At 37.7% G+C, this 23031-nt stretch overlaps 1 protein-coding gene across 1 annotated transcript in view; it reads left to right on the top strand.

Annotated features, from left to right (window-relative positions):
* LOC127451100 (xylosyltransferase 1-like) overlaps nt 1-23031 on the top strand; it is a 108208-nt gene that overhangs the window by 58509 nt on the left and 26668 nt on the right. Inside the window, exons 5-8 of the mRNA XM_051715527.1 lie at nt 12435-12515; nt 15505-15721; nt 16298-16474; nt 21008-21273. Of these exons, the coding sequence (XP_051571487.1) occupies nt 12435-12515; nt 15505-15721; nt 16298-16474; nt 21008-21273 (741 nt within the window). The remainder of the gene's footprint in view (nt 1-12434; nt 12516-15504; nt 15722-16297; nt 16475-21007; nt 21274-23031) is intronic.

Raw genomic sequence — 23031 nt, 5'->3', positions numbered from 1 at the left:
TTGCACAGATATAAAAAAAAAACATTGTCCAATACCGATATTCTGCCACTTACTTGCCTTTTTTTGTCATCAGATTACTGTTTTGCTTAAAAATTATGCTTTTAAAAATGTACAAAGAGGTACATTTTTAACAATGAATAATTTCCAACATGGATTGGATCTGTTGAACACATTACACAACAAATTTTTAAGGGAGCCACAATGAAAGATACATACAAGATAAAAAGAATTTATTAAATATATATATATTATAACATGATGATTGATCGATGGGGAAAAGATTATTTTGCACTTCTGCTTTTGCAGTTCTAAACAATAGAACTCACATTTTACATATAATGATAGAACGTTACTAATTACTATAATTCATTATGCATAAACGTGCTTTTTTCAGATATCCGATTTATTTTTGAAGGTATTTTTTTATATCGCATGCAGAAAAAATTATTATAAACTTTATACAATGCAATACATTTACCAAATTAATTATAAATAAAACATTGTTTTTTCGTATCTGTGATTTCATGCTTTAATTATCGATATGCCAGTGGTTTCAGTTTAGTCAATAATTGGCCGATAAATATAAATGACCAATCAGTGCATCCCTAATGAACATTATTTAATAATTATCACTTATATAATAATAATTATATTTGATATTTTGATATTTTTGAAAAGCAGCACAGCTGTGATTTAGCTGTAGATAACTTTTAGACACAATATAGCCAGATATTTTCACTCCGGTAACAAAAATAGCTCCCAAAAAAAAAAAAAAAAACTAATCACATATTTTAAAAATCTTTAAGAATTTTACTGATAGATGAGTTTGAGTGTTTATGAGTACATTCATGAGTATTTATTTATAAATTTGCATGAGTGAAATAAATAATAAATATGATAATGTCTTTAGCAAGGTAGAATTTTTTTAATCATGAAAGAGAAGTCCAATATTTTTGTTTCCATAGACCACGTCCACACTAATTCATTTTCGTTTGACAACTGTTTTCAGTTTCCTAACATCGACAAATTATCCAGTACTAGAAAGCATTTCCGAAAGTTTCCGTGAAGGAAAACGCCGTTCCAGTGTAGATTAGAGGTGTAAATGTTTCAAATGAAAATGTATTAATGTGGACATGACCTTTTATTTCTCTTAAATTCTAGGACTCTTCGCCAAACAGTCTTTCACTAAAAAAGAAATGCTCTGCTCAAGATATCCAGTATCACATTTTCTTTAACTCAATGTGTTTTTTCTGTCTCTAAGCCGAGCTGTGTGTGCATATTTGAATTATCATCATGATAAATGCCATTAGTGTGCATAACTCTGGAGTCTATAATGAGAGCAGGATGAGTGGTTGAGTAACCCCACTGCTCCCCTGGCTACAATCAATATCACAGCCATGTCATTTTCTGCAGCCTTCACAAATCAGGGTGTTAGGGATCGATACGGCTGTGTGATGAATTCTGGCCTGTCCCATGTTGCCGTTCAAGGTTAATCCTGCCTCTCTATCACTCCGTCGCACACCACACCTCCAGACTGGAGAGGGATGTTTGCTGTGAGCCAAAGCCCCTTAAAAGCAGAACATCAAAGAAAAATAAAATGATTCTTTCATCTCTGAGTCAGGTTCAGGTGCAAGCTATAAGTAGCCTGTCAGTGTGTGGAGGGGGGTGCAGTGATGTAGTTGCTATCATTTGTATTATACTGTGCAGAAACACAATTTCTCTAAAACATAAGGACAAATCGGTCCATTAAGGGGTGCGATCTGGCTTGTTTGGTTGGTGTGATGGAAAGTTCTTTCTCAGTCCGCTATCATGGCAGAAACACGTTGCAGTGTGTTGTGATCTCACAGACAGAAACTGATAGGAAAACAGACTATCAAAAGACACGTTGAAGACAACATTCAAAATGTATATAACTATAGGGTTTTGAAAACGTATTGATTTTGCTATGTTTACGCCCAGGGCCATCGTTAGGGTGGTGCAACTGGTGCAATCCCCCCTTAGGGGGCCCTGCGGCAACCCTCCCCAGGCAGCAGTCGTAACAGAGGGGGACAGCCCTCTCATTCCTACCACCAGTGGCGTATGACATAGAAACAAATTGTGAAACAGGAAGTGAAAGCAAAAAGATGCAGAGACAAAGCCACAGACAGTGTTCAAACACAAGCTTGACTTCCAGTCTCAAGTCACAGTCTGTGCTCTGCAGGTACATTTCAGTGACACTGCAAACTGCACTCGGCTTCATAGCGGCTGCTCCCATTACTGTCTAATTGTGTATGACAGTACTTGTTTTAGGGGTCCTGGGGGGTAAGTCTTGGCTTTCCCAAAGACCACTGCACAGACCTTTCTCACAACGCTTTGTCCGTACGTCATGACTGTGTTGGCAAGGGATGTGCGGTACCTGTGCCTGGTGGATGCCTGTGACTTAGCCGCTTATTTTCCCCTCTAATTCCCTCCTGATGTCCGTCCTTCTGCATGGATGCTTGTGAAAGGGGCTGACAAAAAGCTTGCTCCTCTATGGGGAACCTAGACGCCAGGGGCGGAGGCTCTGTTTACACACTGGCTTTGTCAGGGAGCGGCAGGCACTTTTCATCCATTTATCCGCACCATCTTACTCTTTTTCTCTCACCCTGTTTGTATGTCAGTGCAGCTGTTATATAGCCTTTTCATAAAGAGAGAAAAAGAGGAAAAACAAAAAGTCTGCATTCTGTTGTTCTCCTCTTGCCATGTGATCATAGAGGCTCTGAGGCACCCTTTTCTGGAATGGAGCACCTCTACAGACTGATAACAATCTGAGTTCTGAATGGCATACTTCCATTCTGCTCTTGCTGTTTCTGCAGTATATGGCAGAAATATTAAGATTATTATGGTATTACGCTATCTGACTGTGTTCGGAATGTTATACTTGTGTACTGCTTTTTGCATACTGCACAGTATATACTGTTTAATCTACTTAAAGATAGTATGTAAAACAGTATGCAGTATGCAACAATGAACGGTTCAAACTTTAGTACGTTACAATGTTATCACATGGCTGTTTGGAATTGAATAGCGTAATGCTTACTGCATACTCCACAATATATACTGTATTTAAGCTACTTAAAAAATAATATGTGAAACAGCATGCAGTATGCAACAATGAGCTTTTGAAACTGTAGTGTACATGACTGTTTGGAATGGAATAGTGTAGTGCTTACTGCACAGTTCATACTATATGCAGGGTACTATTAAAAAAAATAGAATGTGAAACAGTATGCAAGTTTTTCAAATCTCTAGTATGCTACATTCAGTTATCTAGAAAATAAATATGATCATTTAGCATTTTGATCAAATTTTGTGTAAAAATGTCTTAACTTTTGTCAGTCTGATCTAATAATTAGGGATGTCACAACCAGGGGCATAGTGCCAAATTTGGAATGTCCATTTAACTTGAACATAAAATAAATTATTTCTTAGCTCATGCTGATAATTATGAAGGGATCTTCTAACCTTCTAAGTAACCCTTCTAGATACAATTTGAAAATGTTAATTTGACAAATTATACTTTTGTCATTTTTCATCATATTGGTTGCATTTTAGCTTTTGAAAAATTTTACAATTCATTATATTCCATCAACAAATGTCTTTAAAACTTCATTTATTATTTTGCAAATATATTTGTTACATGTTTATAGTTTATATACATAAATTGTTCTATTTACTATGATTTACATTGATACTCAGAACACATGGTAAATTAGTCTCTTTAAATAGACAACAGCATCTCAGCACAACGACAGGTGATTTTGTTCCTCACATATTATTTTGGAGACTTAATGTGAGTTCTGGGAAAAAAATAACATTTAGGCATCATAGATACATTTTGCACTGAGGTAAAATATGTTTATACAGTAGATGCATGAGGGTCATGTTGACAGTTTGATTTGAATTGTGCATGTCACTTTATTAAGCAAGCATCTGATTGTTGTTCACTGTTTAATGAAAATCATGTAATGATGCAGTTACAATGTTTCCAACCATCTGGTGAATATTTCCGTTTTATTTTCTCCCTAAATAAAATAAATAGAATAAATAAAATAAGAAAGCTAACAGAATTATAAAAATAAACTGAATTATAAACATGATAAAAATAAATAGCATGTAACTATAACATGTTATATAACTAAAGCATGTTAATTTACATGTTAGCATAGCATGTTAAATTAACTACTAAATGAAAAATAACGTCAGCTGTGTGAGCTTTTAAAATAATGTCCTATGATAATTAACAATTAACATATACTGTAGGTGCGCAACAGCTCAGCCAGACTGCTCCTGTCTGTACCTTTAACTCGGTGGTTCTCAACTGGTTTTGCTTCAGGACCCAGATTTTACATTGGAAATCAAGTGGCGACCCACTATAGTAAAAACGTAACCTGTATTTAATGTATCCTGGGTCACATTTCCTTTTATGTTGCATAGTTTTGTTCATGGTTTTCAAGTACAAGGACATGCATCGTGACATCATTTTTGTTGTTGACGTCAACGACAAAAGCGACAGGACGTTTTCTCTCCCCCCCTTTTAAAAATTGAAGAGCATATTTACTTATATGAGCCCATTATTATCCCATTTGTTTCCTAATTTCAAACATAATTCAAACAGAACATACATATTACACAGGAGGAAAGGCTCCTCATTACCATGGTTAGGTCAGTGTAGCTAGTCTTAAATAATAGTAATAATAATAACAAATTATAATATTTATGAAAAAATAAATACTAGCTGAAACACATCTTGAAACTTTAACTACAACTGCCACTGTTGATATAAAATGAGGTCTAATAGATGAGGTCTTTTCTGCATATTGTTGCCCCTTTTGGCATATCACGGCGCCATTTTGTGGCCCGTTCTGCATAACGCGACAGCCCATTTCAGCTTATCGCGGCCCATTCGGCCCTGTTTCGTAGCCAGCCCATCGGGAAAAGTCCAGGTTCTCCCGACGGTTAGTCCGACCCTGCTTTAAACTAGAAAAGTCTCACTAGAATTGAAATTGGTCACATCAGTTTTGAGGTCTGCGCTCCGCAATATCGAGGGAAGCCCGGTTGTTGCACACGTGCGTCAGAGAGCAGAGCAGATCATTAGCACAAGCTGGTTCCATTACACTCGTGCGAAAGTGCAGATGAGAAGCCTTTAGCTGAAATATCTTCAATGGGAGAACCATGGCATTGTTCTTTCCCTGCTGTCCGTGACCCAGTCCGAATAGACCTGCGACCCACCAGTTGAGAAACCCTGCTTTAACTCACACACACACTCACTTATGTCAAAAACTTATGCATGTGTGTGTGTGTGTGTGTGGCGCAAGTTGACGAGTCTGACAGACAATCGAGGAGGAAAGGAGATGCGCACGCGCAGGTGAGATTCTCCGGCCGATTGCATTTTTTTTTTCTAAATACTGTAGATAAGCAAATGTACATGGTATGATAACTTGATATTAAAGTGGTCACACCAGTCTTATAGAAATAGTTCATTCAGAAATGAAAATTATGTCCTAACTCACCCTTATGTCGCTCCAAATCTGTATATCTTTTTCTTCTGTGGAACACAAAAGGTGAATGTTTGAAGTCTTAATAGTGTTTATTGGCCATAATGTAAGTGGATGGTGACTTAAAAAAAGCTCAAAAAGAATGGAAAATACCATAAAACCACAGTAAATATAATCAGTGCTACTTAAATTATATTCCAAGTTTGTTCATAGGATACAATGAGAACCAGATGTTTTCAATGATTTAATTTGATAGTAAATAACTATTTAAATTATGTTCTGTTCATCAAAGTGATCATATCACTGCAGAAAACTTGGAATACATTGCACCTTTTATTTCAAATATTTTTACTGTGGTTTATGTGGTTTATGTCACACCACCAGAAATTCACCTTTTGTATTACAAAGAAGAAAAGAGTCATGTTGGTTTGAAATTACATTAGGGTGAGTAAAAGACAGAATTTTCCTTTTTGGGTAAACTTCAACAAATTTTCAGCAATATAAACATTTTAAAATGCCCAAATGACAGAAAAATTCTGTGCCCCTCTCATTTTTATGTCCTCCTGGTCTTTACAATGTAGTTCTAGCCTGCTGTTCCACGTGCTACACTGAAATCAAACATGTATTTTAGGCTGATAACTGACATAAAATTATTTATGATATTACTTACACTGGAGAGTTTTTATCCACCAGTCATTCCATCTTCAATCTCCCTTCTCTGCATGAAAAATTTTGTTGCATCTGGTCTTTAACAACCAAGGTATCTGGCAGCATCTTGCCATACAGTACATGCAAAATATTTACATGTCCCTCAAAGGTGCATCCTCATCAATGACAGCAAACTCCTGTTGGAGCCAAATAAAAAGTGTAGAGGAAAATATTTGTTCAATCTCAAATGTACAAACATTTTTCCCATCTGAACTTAACTTTTGCAACCACTCAAATATACTCTGTTACTCTTCAGTTATAAAGAGTTTTAATGCTATATATAATGAGAAGCTATATGTGAAAAGCACTATACAAATAAAAATGAAGACTTAATTTATATGTCCTGTGAAACATTATTGTGCACTTGGCTATCTAATGTGTTATACTACAGCAATCCACTCACCCCTGACACAGACCTGTGACAGGCTCTTTGCAGTTTCTTCAGACTGTATGACTGTGCCCAGATTTCTCCTTACTCTTCTCCTCCTCGAGAATCAGAGGTACACGACACTCCAAGAGATTGGTGCTTTAAGCATGATCAAGGATTACAGGCAATAAATGTCATAATATTTGGATTTATTGTGACAATACTGTGGCAGGGGAAGCAAAAGTGTGATAAATCAACAATGTTTTTTAATACTTTGGGCATTCAGAATTAACGCTGGCATCTTTCCAACTGTAATCGTGCATAGTAAAAATTATATTATTGCTCGTGGACGGAAAACAATCATAGCCGATACACACTTGCTGTACACCAGCCCAAAGCACCAGCTCTCTGGCATGGTGAGCAATGTTAAGCTGATCTCTTCTGCGTCAGTGGACACGTACCGTTACATGCTCAATTAATGGTGCAAGAAAGCAGTTCGACAGAATAAAGTGACAAAAAATGTCTTGAGGTGTAGTTGCTTTGGTATAAGCGGAATGATTGTCTTGAACGTCGAATTATTGAAAATGAATGCAATAACGGTGTAACGGACACAACACAATCATCAGTATGGGGTGTGCAATAATAGTCAATAATTTGACGGCCCCTCATCAATTATTCCATACTAAACTGAAGTTGGAAAACAATATGTTGGCTTTCTCAAGCCTGTATAATTCAATAAGTATTTTGGCGGGAGAGCAAATATCAACGAAAATTACTACCTACAAACACATAACAATTGGACAAATACACGAAATACCAATTATAACCACACTTAAATTTAAACGTACCTCTGAATGTATGTGATTCTTCAGTGACTTCCAGGTTCTTTTAACTTGAGGAGAAGATCCTCTGTCGACAGTCAGAAATCCATCACGTTGCGGGCATCCGTCCATGCACATCCCAAACTTCCATCACACAGCACGCGCGGTGAGTCAATCCCACTGGACAAATTTGAATAAAGCCCTACACTTTTCTTGTTTAAAAAGTTGGTATTGTGCATAAGAGTTTGTGATCTTCCTTTGAATAAATGAAATGTCCAAACAATCCAAAGTTTAATGATTTTGTTTAAAGAAACAGCTAGTTTATTTTATATGGGATAAAATGGCATTGTTTCTAAACCTGTTTGTAATTTAATTTAATTAATTTGTTTTATATGTAAAAAAAAATAAATAAACAAAACATCATCTTGACGCTCTAAATATAAACACTAAAATCCAGAGGTCAGATTTGGATTATTATTTTTTCACCTGTTGTATGTGACCAGAAAACATGAACTATTTTACTGTTTAAAATTTTATTTTTAACATTTATTATTTAAGTTTATGTTGGTGTTGGGTGATTTTCAATTGCGTGTTTTTTTTTAATTGTTGAGATCACGTTTTGGACAATGAAGTGAATTTCATGCACATGAAGGGTTTGGCTTTGGCAGCCTTGAACCACACCATTTTTTTTACCTCTTTTGAGGGAAATGGTACATACACTGGCTGCCAAAAGTTTGGAATAATGTACATTATTCACCAAAGTACCATTCGACTGATCACAATGTATAGTCAGGACATTAATAATGTGAAAAATTACTATTACAATTCAAAACATTTCAGAACTTCTTAAACTACTTCAGAGTTCTCATAAAAAAATCCTCCATGTGCAGCAATGACAATTTTGCAGATCACTGGCATTCCAGCTGTCAGTTTGTCCAGATACTCAGGTGACATTTCACCCCACACTTCCTGTAGCACTTGCCATAGATGTGGCTGTCTTGTCGGGCACTTCTCACGCACCTTACAGTCTAACTGATCAGCTCAATGGGGTTAAGATCCATAATACTCTTTTCCAATTATCTGTTGTCCAATGTCTGTGTTTCTTTGCATTTATTTTAGTTTTCTGTTTCAAAAGTGTCCTTTTCTTTGCAATTCTTCCCATAAGGCCAGCACCCCTGAGTCTTCTCTTTACTGTTGTACATGAAACTGGTGCTGAGCGGATAGAATTCAATGAAGCTGTCAGCTGAGGACATGTGAGGTGTCTATTTCTCAAACTAGAGACTCTGCTGTACTTATCCTCTTGTTTTGTTGTACATCTGGCTTTCCACATCTCTTTCTGTCCTTGTTAGAGCCAGTTGTCCTTTGTCTTTCAAGACTGTAGTGTACACCTTTGTATGAAATCTTCATTTTTTTGGCAATTTCAAGCATTGTATAGCCTTCATTCCTCAAAACAATGATTGCCTGATGAGTTTCTAGAGAAAGCTGCTTCTTTTTTGCCATTTTTGACCTAATATTGACCTTAAGACATGCCAGTCTATTGCATACTGTGGCAACGCAAAAACAAAGAGAAAGACAATGTTAAGCTTCATTTAACGAACCAAATAGCTTTCAGCTGCGTTTGATATAACGGCAAGTGATTTTCTTTTACCAAATTAGCAATTTAGCATGATTACTCAAGGATAAGGTGTTGGAGTGATGGCTGCTGGAAATGGGGCCTGGGTAGCTCAGCAAGTAAAGACACTGACTACCACGCCTGGAGTCGCAAGTTCGAATCCAGGGCATGCTGAGTGACTCCAGTCAGGCTTCCTAAGTAACCAATTGGCCCGGTTGCTAGGGTGGGAAGAGTCACATTGGGTTAACCTCCTTGTGGTCGCTATAATGTGGTTCTCGCTCTCAGTGGGGCTTGTGGTGAGTTGTGCGTGGATGCCATGGAGAATAGCGTGAAGCCTCCACACGCGCTAGGTCTTTGCAGAAACGTGCTCAACAAGCCACGTGATAAGATGCGCAGATTTGCTGTCTCAGACGCAGAGCCAACTGAGATTCGGCGAGTCACTACACCACCATGAGGACCTAGAGTGCATTGGGAATTGGGCATGCCAAATTGGGGAGAAAAGGGGAGACCAAATTGGGGAGAAAAGGGGAGCCCCCCCCCCCCATCAGTTGAATGGCTCTTTGGTGAATTAAAGTACCAATTTCCTTCCGAATCTGCAAAATCTTTTTTCTGACAGCTCACATTTGAAGCTCACTCCACATGCAAAGTAAACTATATATTTATCTAATTAAATTGCAGCTTTTGCAGTTAAATAATCTCACTAGGACATAACGTTATTAGAATTTGTGCACTGATTGTTTACGTAAAGACATTCGTACATCAGATGGTATTGGTTTTTAGTATCGGGAGCATTTTTATGAGTACATGAGTGTTGTATTGGACCCAATTCTGATACCAGTATCAGGACATCCCTACTAATGATGAGTCAAGAAACAGAAAAAAATAACGGGGGTACAAAAAAACCTAAACTAGCCGCACATTTGCCACTCCTTATTTTCACATGCAAATTAGCTTTTGATTCGCCATAAATGTTTGTCCGAAATTTGCAGCTCTTCGCCAGTAGTGGTGAACCTCTGGCAAACCTTTGGCAACAATGCCGCAATTTTGCAATGCCGCAATTTTGCCGCAAAGCTCATTTGCAAGTGAAAATGATCAGTGGCGAATTTGTGGCAAGTTTGCAGCAAATTTGCCATGAACTCTCAATTTTCGTAAGGGGAGGAAGGGTGTAATGCATTGTGGCATACATTATTCCTCGCAGTGTGCTCTGTTTGTATACTTTATGTTCGAAATAGCATACTACTGTACATACTATTACTACTTCTGCCGTATCCGTATACTGCAGAAATAGTAAGAGTAGTCTGCTGTTATGAATTGCCCTTAGCCCTTCACATTTTGTCAAATTATATTGGTCAATTGGGTATTTCATGTAGTGTACAGTATACTGTGTACTGCAGAAATGGTTTGAGTAGTATGGTACTACGTCATTTGAAACAACCTGTCTTGTTCCTTCTGCTCTCTCCCATGCTGACTGATGCTCATTATTTTTGTACAATTTCAACTGCAATGCACTAGTCAGATTTCAAATCAAATCTCACTAGTAGCTCAGTTACAGAATACACCACAGCTAATAGCCTGAGGTCTGGGTTTCACCAGCGCAGAGAGTGACTGGCAGCTGTACATGCACTGAAAACAGGAGCAGGGTTTCATTTCAAATGCCACGCAGGGTTTCTCATACTGATTTTTGGCAGACTACAGGAAGCTACAGAAAGACACTGCAGGTCAGAGTGTGCTGACATTTGTGTGCATTGAAAATTTTCACACAGCAGTTAAACATTAATGTGGTCTTATAACACACTGCGGGTGATGTCACACCATCTCAGTCACCATTCACTCTCACTTCTTTAATGGTAACTGATACTGACACTCTGCCACAGAAGACATATGGTAAGTCATATGGGTTTGGAACAACATGAGAGGACTAAATGATAGCAACTAAATGATAGCAGAATTTTCATTTTGGGGTGGACTATCTCTTTAAAGCCAATAGCGAATAGAAGGTAAGATAAAACGTGTGTAAGGGAGATGGAGTATGTGTGTGATTGACATGTGCAGCTGTAGGTATGGAGACAACATCATAAAAAGTGATAATTGGGTGACGGAGCGGTTACTATGGAGCTTAAAATCACATGCAAACATCAACAAATTCACCTCACCTACATATTACCATCTGGTTGTAAAAAAACTTTTTCTCTTGACACTCAGTCTTCGAATTGTCCCAGTTCCTTGACCCTCTATGCTGCTTGCCACTGCCAACATCAAGACAAAACATAAAGGACTTTAAAGCCACTTTAGAATTAACATTGCTGTAGTCATTTAAATTGTAATAATAAATGGGATAAAATTTAGTGAACTTGCCAGTAATGAAATGGCAGTAATAGCAAGTTGAGTGTTGATGTGGGTGCTTGCTGAAACCTTACAGTGACCGAGACATGAAAACACTTTGTTGGGTTGGAGACACTGAAAAAACAAAGAGATGTGTAGTAACGGCCAAATATGTGCATGTTTACAGACCAACAATCAAAGGTGAAGTGTGGCATTTGTCGACTGATTGAGCATCCTGACCAGCCTGATATAGCAACATTGGCTCCAATGGACCATTTTCACAGACTGTGATGACGCGTTTCCACCATACTTAGCAGTGTAAATCTAGCAAACATTTTTATATTTTACTTTTTTTATTTAGTGTATATTTATAACATTATGTTTTGTGTCATATTACCCTGGAATTAGTTTAAAAATACTAGTTTCCACAGCTGCGAGTATCGTAATCCAGCGCTCTCTATTTTGTTCTTTTTGTGGAAAGTCCTGGAAACGGAATAGTGGTTTTTTCTTTTGCTGTTGGAGCAAACGGGTAATCAAAAGTTTGCTGTGGTCTTCCATTCACCGCTATAGAAGTTTACCCTGCAATCATTTACTTCCGCATTCCAAACCCAGAAATGAGAAAAGGGTCAATTGCATGATTTTGGTACAGGACTAACTTTGTCCAACTAATAGGAGATGGGATGAGAGTCCAGGAAGTGGTTACGCTAGTGGCAAATTACACACTTCACTTTTAAAAAAATAAGGCAAACATAACATAAGAATGCCCCTTACTCTCAGGTGAGTCCTCCTCTTATCTTAAGGAAGTTCTGCAGATGCCTGCATTAAAACAAACAGTGTGAGAGCAGTGTCTATTGGGGAAAATAACCAAAGACATTCAATGCATTGAGACAGGCAGTGAAACAGGGCAGCTGGCATTAGGGGTTGAATCTGGCTCTCTATGTGAGTGTGGACTCTCCCAGAATCCCCTGTGTTCTGCACTCATTTAAACAGTGAATCATTAGCCTGATTAGCAGGCTCTCTGTTACTCTCTCTCTCTCTTTCGGTCGTTTTCTGTCTTCCCTTCCAACGCTCTTTAATTCTCTACTTAGGACCAATGATCAGCTGGTGGCCTTCCTGTCCAAATACAGAGACATGAATTTCATCAAGTCCCATGGGAGAGACAACGCTCGGTGAGTGCTGAAGTGCATTCTTGCTAATAATTTGCAATGTCCAAGACACTAAAACACATGGTGGTCAGACTGAACGGAACTTGAATGGTGCATCTTATGAAGTTTGTCATTTGCAAAGGGCTGGGTGATATGGATATACAGTATTTCTTTATACTTTTCAGCCATATTTTTTACAATATTAAATATATATCTCAATATTTATGTATTTGCTTTGAAATGGCTTAAAAAGAAATGGATCTTTTTTTTTTATATATATAATTTCAACCAAACAGCAACTGTTGCCAAGTAGACTGAAAATGTACTAAGCAAGCAGTTAAATACAGTGAACATTTAGTTAAAAAATAATTAAATGTTGTCCACACTAAATGAACATAAAGAAGAATATTTAATCATTTTCATTTATATGTACCAATATAATAACACATAACAATGAACAACAGTATTTACTTACTGTACATATATTTGATAACACTTTACAATAGAGCTGTTTAGGCTGTAGTCCAAAAACCAGGAAGAGAATTAGCATTTTCGAGCTATGAGTTCCCTTGAGATAAAATAAGGTCTGTGGTAAACAGTACACTAAGATACTTGGGTGTTTTGTTCTACAACGTAAATTACACACAGTCATACCCCAAAATGTTTTTTTTTGTTTTTTTCTCCCCAATTTGGCATGCCCAAATCCCACTACATACTAGGTCCTCGTGGTGGCGCAGTTACTCACCTCAATCTGGGTGGCGGAGGACAAGTCTCAGTTGCCTCCGCTTCTGAGACAGTCAATCTGCGCATCTTATCACGTGGCTCGATGTGCATGACACCACGGAGACTCACAGCATGGGAGGCTCGTGCTATTCTCCGCGATCCACGCGCAACTTACCACGCACCCTGTTGAGAGCGAAAACCACTCATCGTGACCACGAGGAGGTTACCCCATGTAACTCTGCCCTCCCTAGCAACCGGGCCAATTTGGTTGCTTAGGAGACCTGGCTGGAGTCACTCAGCACACCCTGGATTTGAACTCGTGACTCCAGTGGTGGTAGTCAGCGTCAATACTCGCTGAGCTATCCAGGCCCCCCAAAAATTATTTTAAGCTGCCAGGTTTTTAAAAAATGTATATTGCTAACAAGTTGCTAGATAAGAACTACTATGGTTTTCCATTTTGTTAAGCACCTTCACTCTCATTCTTGTGGTATTTGTAGTCCTTATCTAGCAACTGATTAGCAACATAGTTTTTTTTTTTTTTAAACATGGTGGCTTCAAAATTCACGTTTGAGGTATGACTGGGTGTAATTGATGTTGTAGAACAAAACGTCCAAGTTTCTTCAAGTAATGTTTACCACAGACCTTATTTTACTCATAAACTGTAAAACCCCATAACAAAATCCTATAGGAGATTTTCTAAGTATCCCATAGTGAATTAGCCTTCCGGGTTTGCCTTCAAATTGACGTCACGGCTGAACAGCTCTATAAGGTTGTATTTGTTAACATTAGTTAATGCAGTAGATAACATAAACTAACAATGAACTACACTTTTACAGCATTTATTAATCTTTGCTAATGTTATTTTCTACACATACTAATACATTTTACATTAAAAGTTGCATATGATAACATCAATGCAAACATGAACAGTAGTATTTTGATAAATTAACATTTATTAACCAAGATTAATAAATGCTGTAAAAAAGCATTGTTCATTGTTCATTCATACATAATGCATTAATTCATGTTAACAAATAGAACCTTATTGTAAATTGTTGCCATATTTCTTTTACTAAAACATGTTAATACATGAAAAATGCCATGTTGAGACTTCTGTGAACATTTTTGAGTACCGTATTTTCCAGAATATTTATTTATTTTTCATCATCTAAAGGTCCTGCGGCTTATAGTCCGAAGTGACTTATATACATAATTTAAATGGAACTGATGTCAGCTGGTCAAACACACGCACACCAAAACAGATGAAAACATCAGTCATAGTGATGGTAGAAAAGATTTAAAGTTGCCAATTCAAAATACCTTGCCTAAGTATTTAATGCAACCAGTTAAACACTTTGTCTTCATAACATTATTGTTCTAACAAACTCTAGACTGCTGACAAACGCAACTCCTCAAAATGCCCACAAAATGACATTTCATCACACTCATAGTAAAAAAATTCAGTCAGTGAACAGGATAACATTGCAAAGGTTGCAAATATCAGAAATATCCACAGATAGACAGTTGCTAATGTTAATGAATGAATAGAATACAACAGGCATTTTGTTTTGCTCACAGACTAAAGCTGTTCATTTGTGCACAGCATAGAGTTACAGATGTTATGAACAGATGTGGCTTACTCGTCACGTTTCTTTCATGAAACATAAACAGAATATGAGAAACTGTACACACGATTACTTAAAGCAAATTCTCCTGTTTTAAACAAGCCCAAAAACACCGTGATACAATGTGAAGATTCTGAGGTACTGTAATCTTCACGGGGCATGTTTTACATCTTAACCGGTGAAGGGAAGTAGGGCAGCAGCTCCCAGGTCATACTGCCTGCTGTATGCAACCTCTGTCAGTGCAACTTATACAGAGATGCAACTTATCTGGGTTTTATTTCTCTCAACAACATCATTTTGACCCAGTGCGACTTATAGTCAGGGGCGACTTTATTTCCGGAAAATACGGTAATGGCATAATTAATCTGTTCTATAAAGCAGACTGATTCATGGAAATACTGTATGCCAACTCGTTTTTGCTACTTAAGTTTAAACCAGAGATGCTATTAAAACATCTCAGTCTTAACTCTCATACTCGCAAGTCGTGAGACAAAGAAGGATTGCGAAACTAGTCTAATGTAATGCTCTTTAGAAAATGACAAATAAAAAGTACATTAAAATCATTGCAATATTCACAATGTTGCTAGCAAAATAATTGTGAATATAATATTAATGTTCTATATATTGCCCAACCTTAAATTTGCAATGTTAAATATCACCAATAGCTTCATCAGAAAACAGGGCTTGGACCGGCTTTTCTTCGAGTGTGACACCCATATGTGGCGACTTGGAGACAGAAAAATTCCAGAAGGCATTTCCGTGGATGGAGGCTCTGACTGGTTTCTGCTTAATCGGATGTTCGTGGAGTACGTCATCAACTCTCAAGATGACATGGTGACCAGCATGAAGCGTTTCTACAAGTACACGCTCTTACCTGCAGAGGTGAGACACCAAAATCAAATCAAATCAAATCACTTTCAAAACACAATATTAAGAAGATTATGATTTAATTAATTCACTGGATTGCCATTTCACTCATATTTCAACTCATATTGGAATATAAAATTTCCAAGTTTAAAGTTTACGATGAGAAATTGAGGACATTTTCAAAAAACTGGATGAATTTACATAGTTTTAGTTGCTCATATGCATTGTGTATTTCCTCATTTGAAATGACTGTGTCAGTTTTAATAAAGGTTTTTATTTTTTTATATTTTTTTGCTATGGTAAATTGGATTTTTTGTCTTGTCTAGGTCCTAGTTATTGCTGAGAAACTGGATATTGTGGCTTGAGCAGGCAATTGTCTTTTTTTTTTTTTTTTTTTACTGATGTACACATTTAACACTGTAGACCTCCTGACAGGGCCATTCTGTTAGACATCCATCTTCATTTTATCAGATGTCATTATCCTGTTTCAATCTCTTAGTCATCTGTATTCTTCTCTTTCTCTTTACCTCTGTCCCTCCCTCCATATTTATCATCCTCCTCCCCAATTCTCACTCTCTCTCTTTGTCTCAGTCGTTCTTCCACACAGTGTTGGAGAACAGTCCTCACTGTGAGAGCATGGTGGACAACAACCTCCGTATCACTAACTGGAATCGAAAACTGGGCTGCAAGTGTCAGTACAAGCACATTGTGGATTGGTGCGGCTGCTCGCCCAATGACTTCAAGCCCTCCGACCTGCCTCGTTTCCAGGTGAGCATTTCCCAAAGCCCTCCTGCCTTTCCAAAGTGCTCTTGGCCCTCTCAGTGTCTGATGCCCACTTTTCATCTGGCATTAGCATAGCTTTTTGGTAATCAGATCACAGTCAGATAGGAACTGACCACATTAAAGGAATATTCCGAGTTCAATACAAGTTAATCTCAGTCGACAGCATTTGTGGCATAATGTTGATTACTACAAAAATGTATTTTGACTTGCCCCTCCTTTTCTTTAAAAAATAACAAAAATCTGGGTTCCAGTGAGGCACTTACAATGGAAGTGAATGGAGCCAATCTGTAAATGTTAAAATATTCACTGTTTCAAAAGTATAGCCATAAGACATAAACAATATGCATGTTAACATGAATTTAGTGTGATAAAATTGCTTACTAACCTTTTCTGTGTAAAATTATAGCCAATTTTACAACTTCGTTGCCATGACGATGTAATGTCATAAAACTCTTTTCCGCAGATTTTTCCCTGTAATCAACAGATTCCGCCTGAAGTTCAGTTTTGAGCAGGTAGTGCAATCTTTATCGAATCAATCCGGAAATGCAATTGTATGCAAGGTGTAAACTGAATTCAGCTAAAGAATATGCAGATACTATCTGGATACAAATAAAGGGAGCCTGACTGTATCGGTGCAGTCAAAAGTAACCGGAACAGTTCAATGAACCCGATCATTAGTTAAACTCTTTTAAAGCTTTTTTCAGGTACAGCACCGACCTCAAGTCTGAAGGAGACCTTCAGTATGGCATGTCCTGTTTAGTCTGTGTAAGCACAATAGGCCTTTAATTTACCTTAAACAAACAGCTAATAGGGTGAGACAAGCTCTCCAATCAGTAGCGATTCTGATTGTGATTAGAAATCCAATGAGACTTAACTAAAGGAAAGCCCTGCTAACTCATGCCTACACAGGGGATCTGTAATTAACTCTGCCCAGTAGAAAAGGACGATGAGGGATCAATTGCAAGGCGGTCTCATCAAAAGGATCCTAGTAGTGTGGAGTGCATAGTGGAATGAAGCCGTGGAGCTTGACCGCAGCAGCCAATCGCCCTTTCCTCTCCCCCGTCTGCTCTGGAAGTCTCTCATTAGCCTCCAGTATAGAGTCAATCCTAATGTGGTCATGCCTGACCTCAGTGACTCACTCTCTACTGTAAATGGAGCTACAGGCCCAGCTGAAATGAGTTTGAAGCATGTCATTCCTAACCTAGAATTTTTAATGTAGTTTTTCTTTCTATTTTATTCTCAATTTGTCTTTTCAACTTAGTTTAGTTTTCATTACTTTTCACTCTTTGTTAGATACTTTTAGGTTAGTTTTAGTTTTTCAGTATCTTTAGTTTTAACATTTTAGGGCCAACAAAGTTAATATGTTAATAGAGGTAATTTAAATATGTTTAACAGCATTACATTTCTCAGGGATGTCTAGTGTTATCACTATGTAGTGGTATTTTCATGTTTAATAAAGGCAGGTTGTAAAGGTTTATACTACTTAGTAAAAACTCAAATTAATTTGTGGTCACTTATTTTATTTTAGTTAGTTTGGAATGATGAAAATGTGTTTTAAGCCATGTTTACACCAATACATTTTCGGTTGAAAACACATTGATTTTGCTGCATGTATGCCTCTCATCCACACTGGAACGGCATTTTCCACCACTAAAATCCAAAACTTTAGAAAACACTCTGTAGTACAACATATTTTGGTGCCGTTCTTAGTATAGTTGCATTTCTTTCTTTTCTTTTTTCAGTTTTTATTTCAGTTAAAGCAAATGTTTTTCTTTTGTTAACACTGCTCTAGTCCTTTCACAGAGCTGGCTGTGTTTTATTTTTCCATTCTGCTGCAATAGGACTGCAACTTAGCATTTTCTGTCTTGCTGGTTTTCTCTCCTTCCCTTTTCCACCTTGTCATGTTGCTGGTATGGTTTCACATAAATGATGCAGTGGTCTGTTCAGTAGGCCGTTTCCTCATAAACTCCCTACTGCGCACCCGTGTGCCAAACCATGACATCATCACTGTGTGCCACATCAGCTGGGTGGCTCTGGAAAGTGTAAAAGTGACACTTTCCCGAGCCACCCAGCTGATGAGGCCACAGTTTGTTAGCGTGATAACAATGATAACTCCTATGACTTGGGATATGAAAAAAAATTATAATAATTTAACCTAGTGTTAAATGTCATATGAAAAGCCATCAATTGTGTTATGTTAATTTTAAGGTTATTTTAGTTTTTAAATTTTTTATTTATTTATTTATTTTGGCTCCAGTCCCCCATTTTATCAGTTCTAAAGTACTAAAGTTCTGAATAAGCCCAAGAACAGGGCTGAAAACCCAGCACCTTGAAATCATTGCCACATTTAGAGCATTGCTAAATATTTACAGCCATGTCTCGTCTATATAAAGGAGTCCTTTCACAGAGTTTGTGGTTAACTATTTCATACCTGCGCTGGGGGAAGGCCCTGTAAGTGTTTAGCAGGTCATTATCACTGAAGGCATACCCATAGATGTGTTGAGTAATTATCCTCTGACAATACCTCCATTCTCACAGACAGCTCTGAAGAAAGAGGACAATGGGAGAGGAAGGGGGAGGCTGAAATGTGTCGTGGCAGTTCAGTTTCCATCCAGGCTTTTCTCACCCCTCACCCTATAGAGTCTCCTGGACATACTTCTCCAAATCACTTTATTATGTTTCCGTCTCTTTCTGATTTTTCTTTTTAAAGGGATAGTTTACCTAAAAATGTTAATTGTCATTTACTCACCCTTATGTCATTCCATATGACTTCTTTCTTCTGTGAAACACAGAAGGTTTTTAAGAATATCCTTTCCAATGTTTTCAATATAATAAAAGCAAACCAGGACTGGGGCAGTAAAAAAAAGCAGTATCATATAAGTGCACCATTTGATTTGTGTGCTATATTCCTGTAACTAAGTCATTCCTATTGACATCTCTCCTTGACATGTTCATGAATTAGAATCCAGTTCACAAAACTGGACTGAATAATCACTCACCCACTGACCACGTTTACATGCACTTAAGAAAACGGTTTATTCCAGGGTTTTTGCAGAAAGCGGCATTTTGAAATGTCCATACGCCATTTAAGGGATTAAGAGAAAGCGGTTTAACACATCCAGGTTTCTCCCGGAGAACGCTGCTTATGTGGCCATGTAAACACATAAGCGCCATTCTTACAGGTTCTTGAGGTGTGCAAATGTGTGTGAACAGACCGGATAACAGACGTTATAGTATGGAGCCCAAACATACGTTAACATAGTGGAAAGAATTTAACATTTTTGGGAGTACAGTGGGAAAAGCATATACACTATAAACTGTACCCATTTATACACACCAATGTGAAATATTGATGGTCCCTCACGTTCGTGTGTATGCGCTAGTACACTGGGGGAATCCCAGAGTTTTACGTAAGAGGGAAACTACACTATTACAGTGCAATTCCTCAGCAGATCACAATAGGAAGTTAAGGAAACAAACACAGCAACAATTCTGGAATATCTGGAAATAAATCGAAGCAACAGAGAATAAAATAGTGAAGTCTTCTTCGGATACCATGTTTGTTATTTACACAAGCGTTGCAGGGAAATTACGTTGCTGTGGAGAAAACTGCGTACTGAAGGAGCCACATATACTGTACACGTGAGTGAAGAGTACGACACTTATACGGTGCATGTAAATGGGAACGCTACTTTCTTGCAATATGCCGCTTTCTAGCAATAAACTGCTTTCTGGTGTCCATGTAAACGTAGTCACTGACTCAAATTATTGCAGTGGTAAATTACATAAAGACACAAAGCTATCACATTACTTCAGAAGACTTTGAAATATAGCACACGAGTCCTTTGGACCAATTTTAAGATATTAAGATGTTATTATTGAGTGCATTTTGTCATTTTGGAGCTCGACAGCCCCAGTACTCATTTACTTTAAATATATGACCAGGATATTTTTTTTTTATTCATCTTTTGTGTTGTATGGATGAAAGTTTCAGAACATCATGAGGGTAAACAAATGATGAAAGAATTATCATTTTTGGTGAACTGTTCTTTTAAACTTTCCATTGTTTTGATATTTTCCATCTTCTAGGACAGTCTCCTGAAAGATGTCTTTTTGGAGTCTGCTGTCACCTCAAAACTATTTCAAGCATGAAGATATTTGATCTTCTAATGTTTCATGTTACCCTTGTTATGCAGCGGGGGATGCGAGGTGGATGTGTGCCGCCTGTAGTGAATAAAAAGATAAGCCACACATTGTACCAGAGATAGCACCACTTTGGTTTTTATTTTTACTGCCAGTTATCTCTTGAGAATTTCCATCTCTGATTTTATTAGCTTTTTTCTCCCTTCTAGCACATCATACTCAATGGTGTGCCACGCTTTTCAATTTTCTTTCTTTCTCTTTCGCTCTGTCACTCTCTCTGTCTCTTTCTGTTTCTCACAGTCTCAGCAGGCTGTCTATCAGTCATTTGTCTTTGCACTCACACTCTGTTTCTCTGTCTCTCATTGTGTCCATCAGCAAACCACCAGGCCCACATTCTTTGCAAGGAAGTTTGAAGCCAGTGTAAATCAAGAGATAGTGAACCACCTGGATGTCTTCCTATTTGGGAGTATGCCCCAGGGCACGCCGGGTCTCAAGGCCTACTGGGAGAATGTTTTTGATGAAGCCGATGGGATTCACAGCCTGTCCGATACACAGCTAACCCATTACCATGCCTTCGCCCGATTAGGCCTGGCACGAACGGCCAACTCGCTACAGGGAGACCCCAGTGACAATAGATGCAGGTTAGTACTGTTGTGCCTTAAATTGTCATCATGCTTAAAGGAATATGAAAATTCTTTCATCATTTACTCACCCTCATGCCATCCCAGATGTGTGAGACTTCTCTTTCTTCTGCAGAACACAAACAAAGATTTTTAGAAGAATATCTCAGCTCTGTAGGACCATACAATGCAAGTGAATGTTGACCAAAACTTTGAAACTCCAAAATGCACATAAAGGCAGAATAAAAGTAATCCATACAACTCCATTGGTTAAATCCATGACTTCTGAAGAGATCCAATTGGTTTTGGGTGAGAACAGACCAAAATGTAACTCCTTTTTCACTGTACATTTTGCCATTGCAGTCTCTAGGCACGATCATGATTTCAAGCTCAATAACACATCCTAATGCTTGGTTCATGCACAGAGCGCTAGATGGTGCTAGGAAGTGTAATCGAGCTTTAAATCATGATTGCCAAGGAAACTGCTGATATCAAGATTTATAGTGAAAAGGGAATTGCATTTTGGTCTGTTTTCACGCAAAATTGAATCTCTTCAGAAGACATGGCTTAAACCACTGGAGTCTTATGGATTACTTTTATGCTGCCTTTATGTGCTTTTGGAGCTTCAAAGTTTTGGTCAACATTCACTTGCATTGTATGGACCTACAGAGCTGAGATATTCTTCTAAAAAAGGAATAGTTAGGGCAAAATGATATTCTGTCATTTTCTAACCCTCATGTTGCTTGAAACCAATATATTTTATTTCTACCATGGAACACAAAATAAGATATAGCAGAATGTACTGGAAACATTGTTTTTCATTTGTAAGTTAATTTAAATAAAAGCCTCTGCTAAATGAATAAATAAATGTTAACGATGATCAGGGCTGATTATTTCCTGTTGGGAAATATGTTAGACAATTAGCATAGAACTCGTGCTGTGGATGAGAAAATGTCTCTTGTGTGGAATTACGTTGAATTGTGTGACAATGACAGCAGAGTTGCAGTTTGCTTAAAGATTGACACAGCAAGGAATATGATGAGTTTGTTAAAGCTAAAGCGAAGGCTACTTCAATACAAAGGGACAAACTTCATCATTCAGAATCCAGTTAATGTGAGTTAAGAACATTCAAAAAATTTAGAAATCTTGCCAGTTTAAACAGTTAATGTGAGTTAAGAATGTAAATGTGAGTTAATCATGTGCTTTTTGTTTCATTGTTTTGTTTATAACTAAGACCAGTTACTCTGAAAACATGGAAGGTAGGGCTGAATGATTTTCAAAAAATCTAATTGCTCTTGTTTTGAAAAATATTCAAAATCAACAACCCCACCCCGACCCCCAACAAACATCCCGTGGTCTCACATAAGTACACACACACACAGAAAAAAATAAAATAAAAAATATATATAATAATCATACACATCTAAAACTACGCCTCTCTCTCCACATTCCCTCCCCAAGAGTCCCCCAAAAACGTCAAATAACTGCCCCATTTCCCATCAAATGAATCCCAGATCCCCAGCTTTCTCCCATAATCTCTTGATAGAAGTTAAAGCTCCATCTCCCAGACTCTGAATTAGCAGGGAGTAATACACTGATGCCTCATGACCTTTTCCAAAAGCAATAATCACCACTCCCAGAGTGTCTGCTGCTTTAGGGGGATGTATGCTACTCACAGAAATAGTACAGAGCAGGTGGCACAGCTGTAAATACCTAAAAAACTGAGATCTGAGAATCCAAAAATTTTTAACCACATTTTCAAAGGATCTCAACACTCCA

This window comes from Myxocyprinus asiaticus, chromosome 14 (genome assembly GCF_019703515.2).
Source record: "Myxocyprinus asiaticus isolate MX2 ecotype Aquarium Trade chromosome 14, UBuf_Myxa_2, whole genome shotgun sequence".
NCBI classification, from domain to species: Eukaryota; Metazoa; Chordata; class Actinopteri; order Cypriniformes; family Catostomidae; genus Myxocyprinus; species Myxocyprinus asiaticus.
The sequence above is the reverse complement of the archived record's forward strand: the minus strand, read 5'-3'. Positions and strand labels throughout refer to the sequence as shown.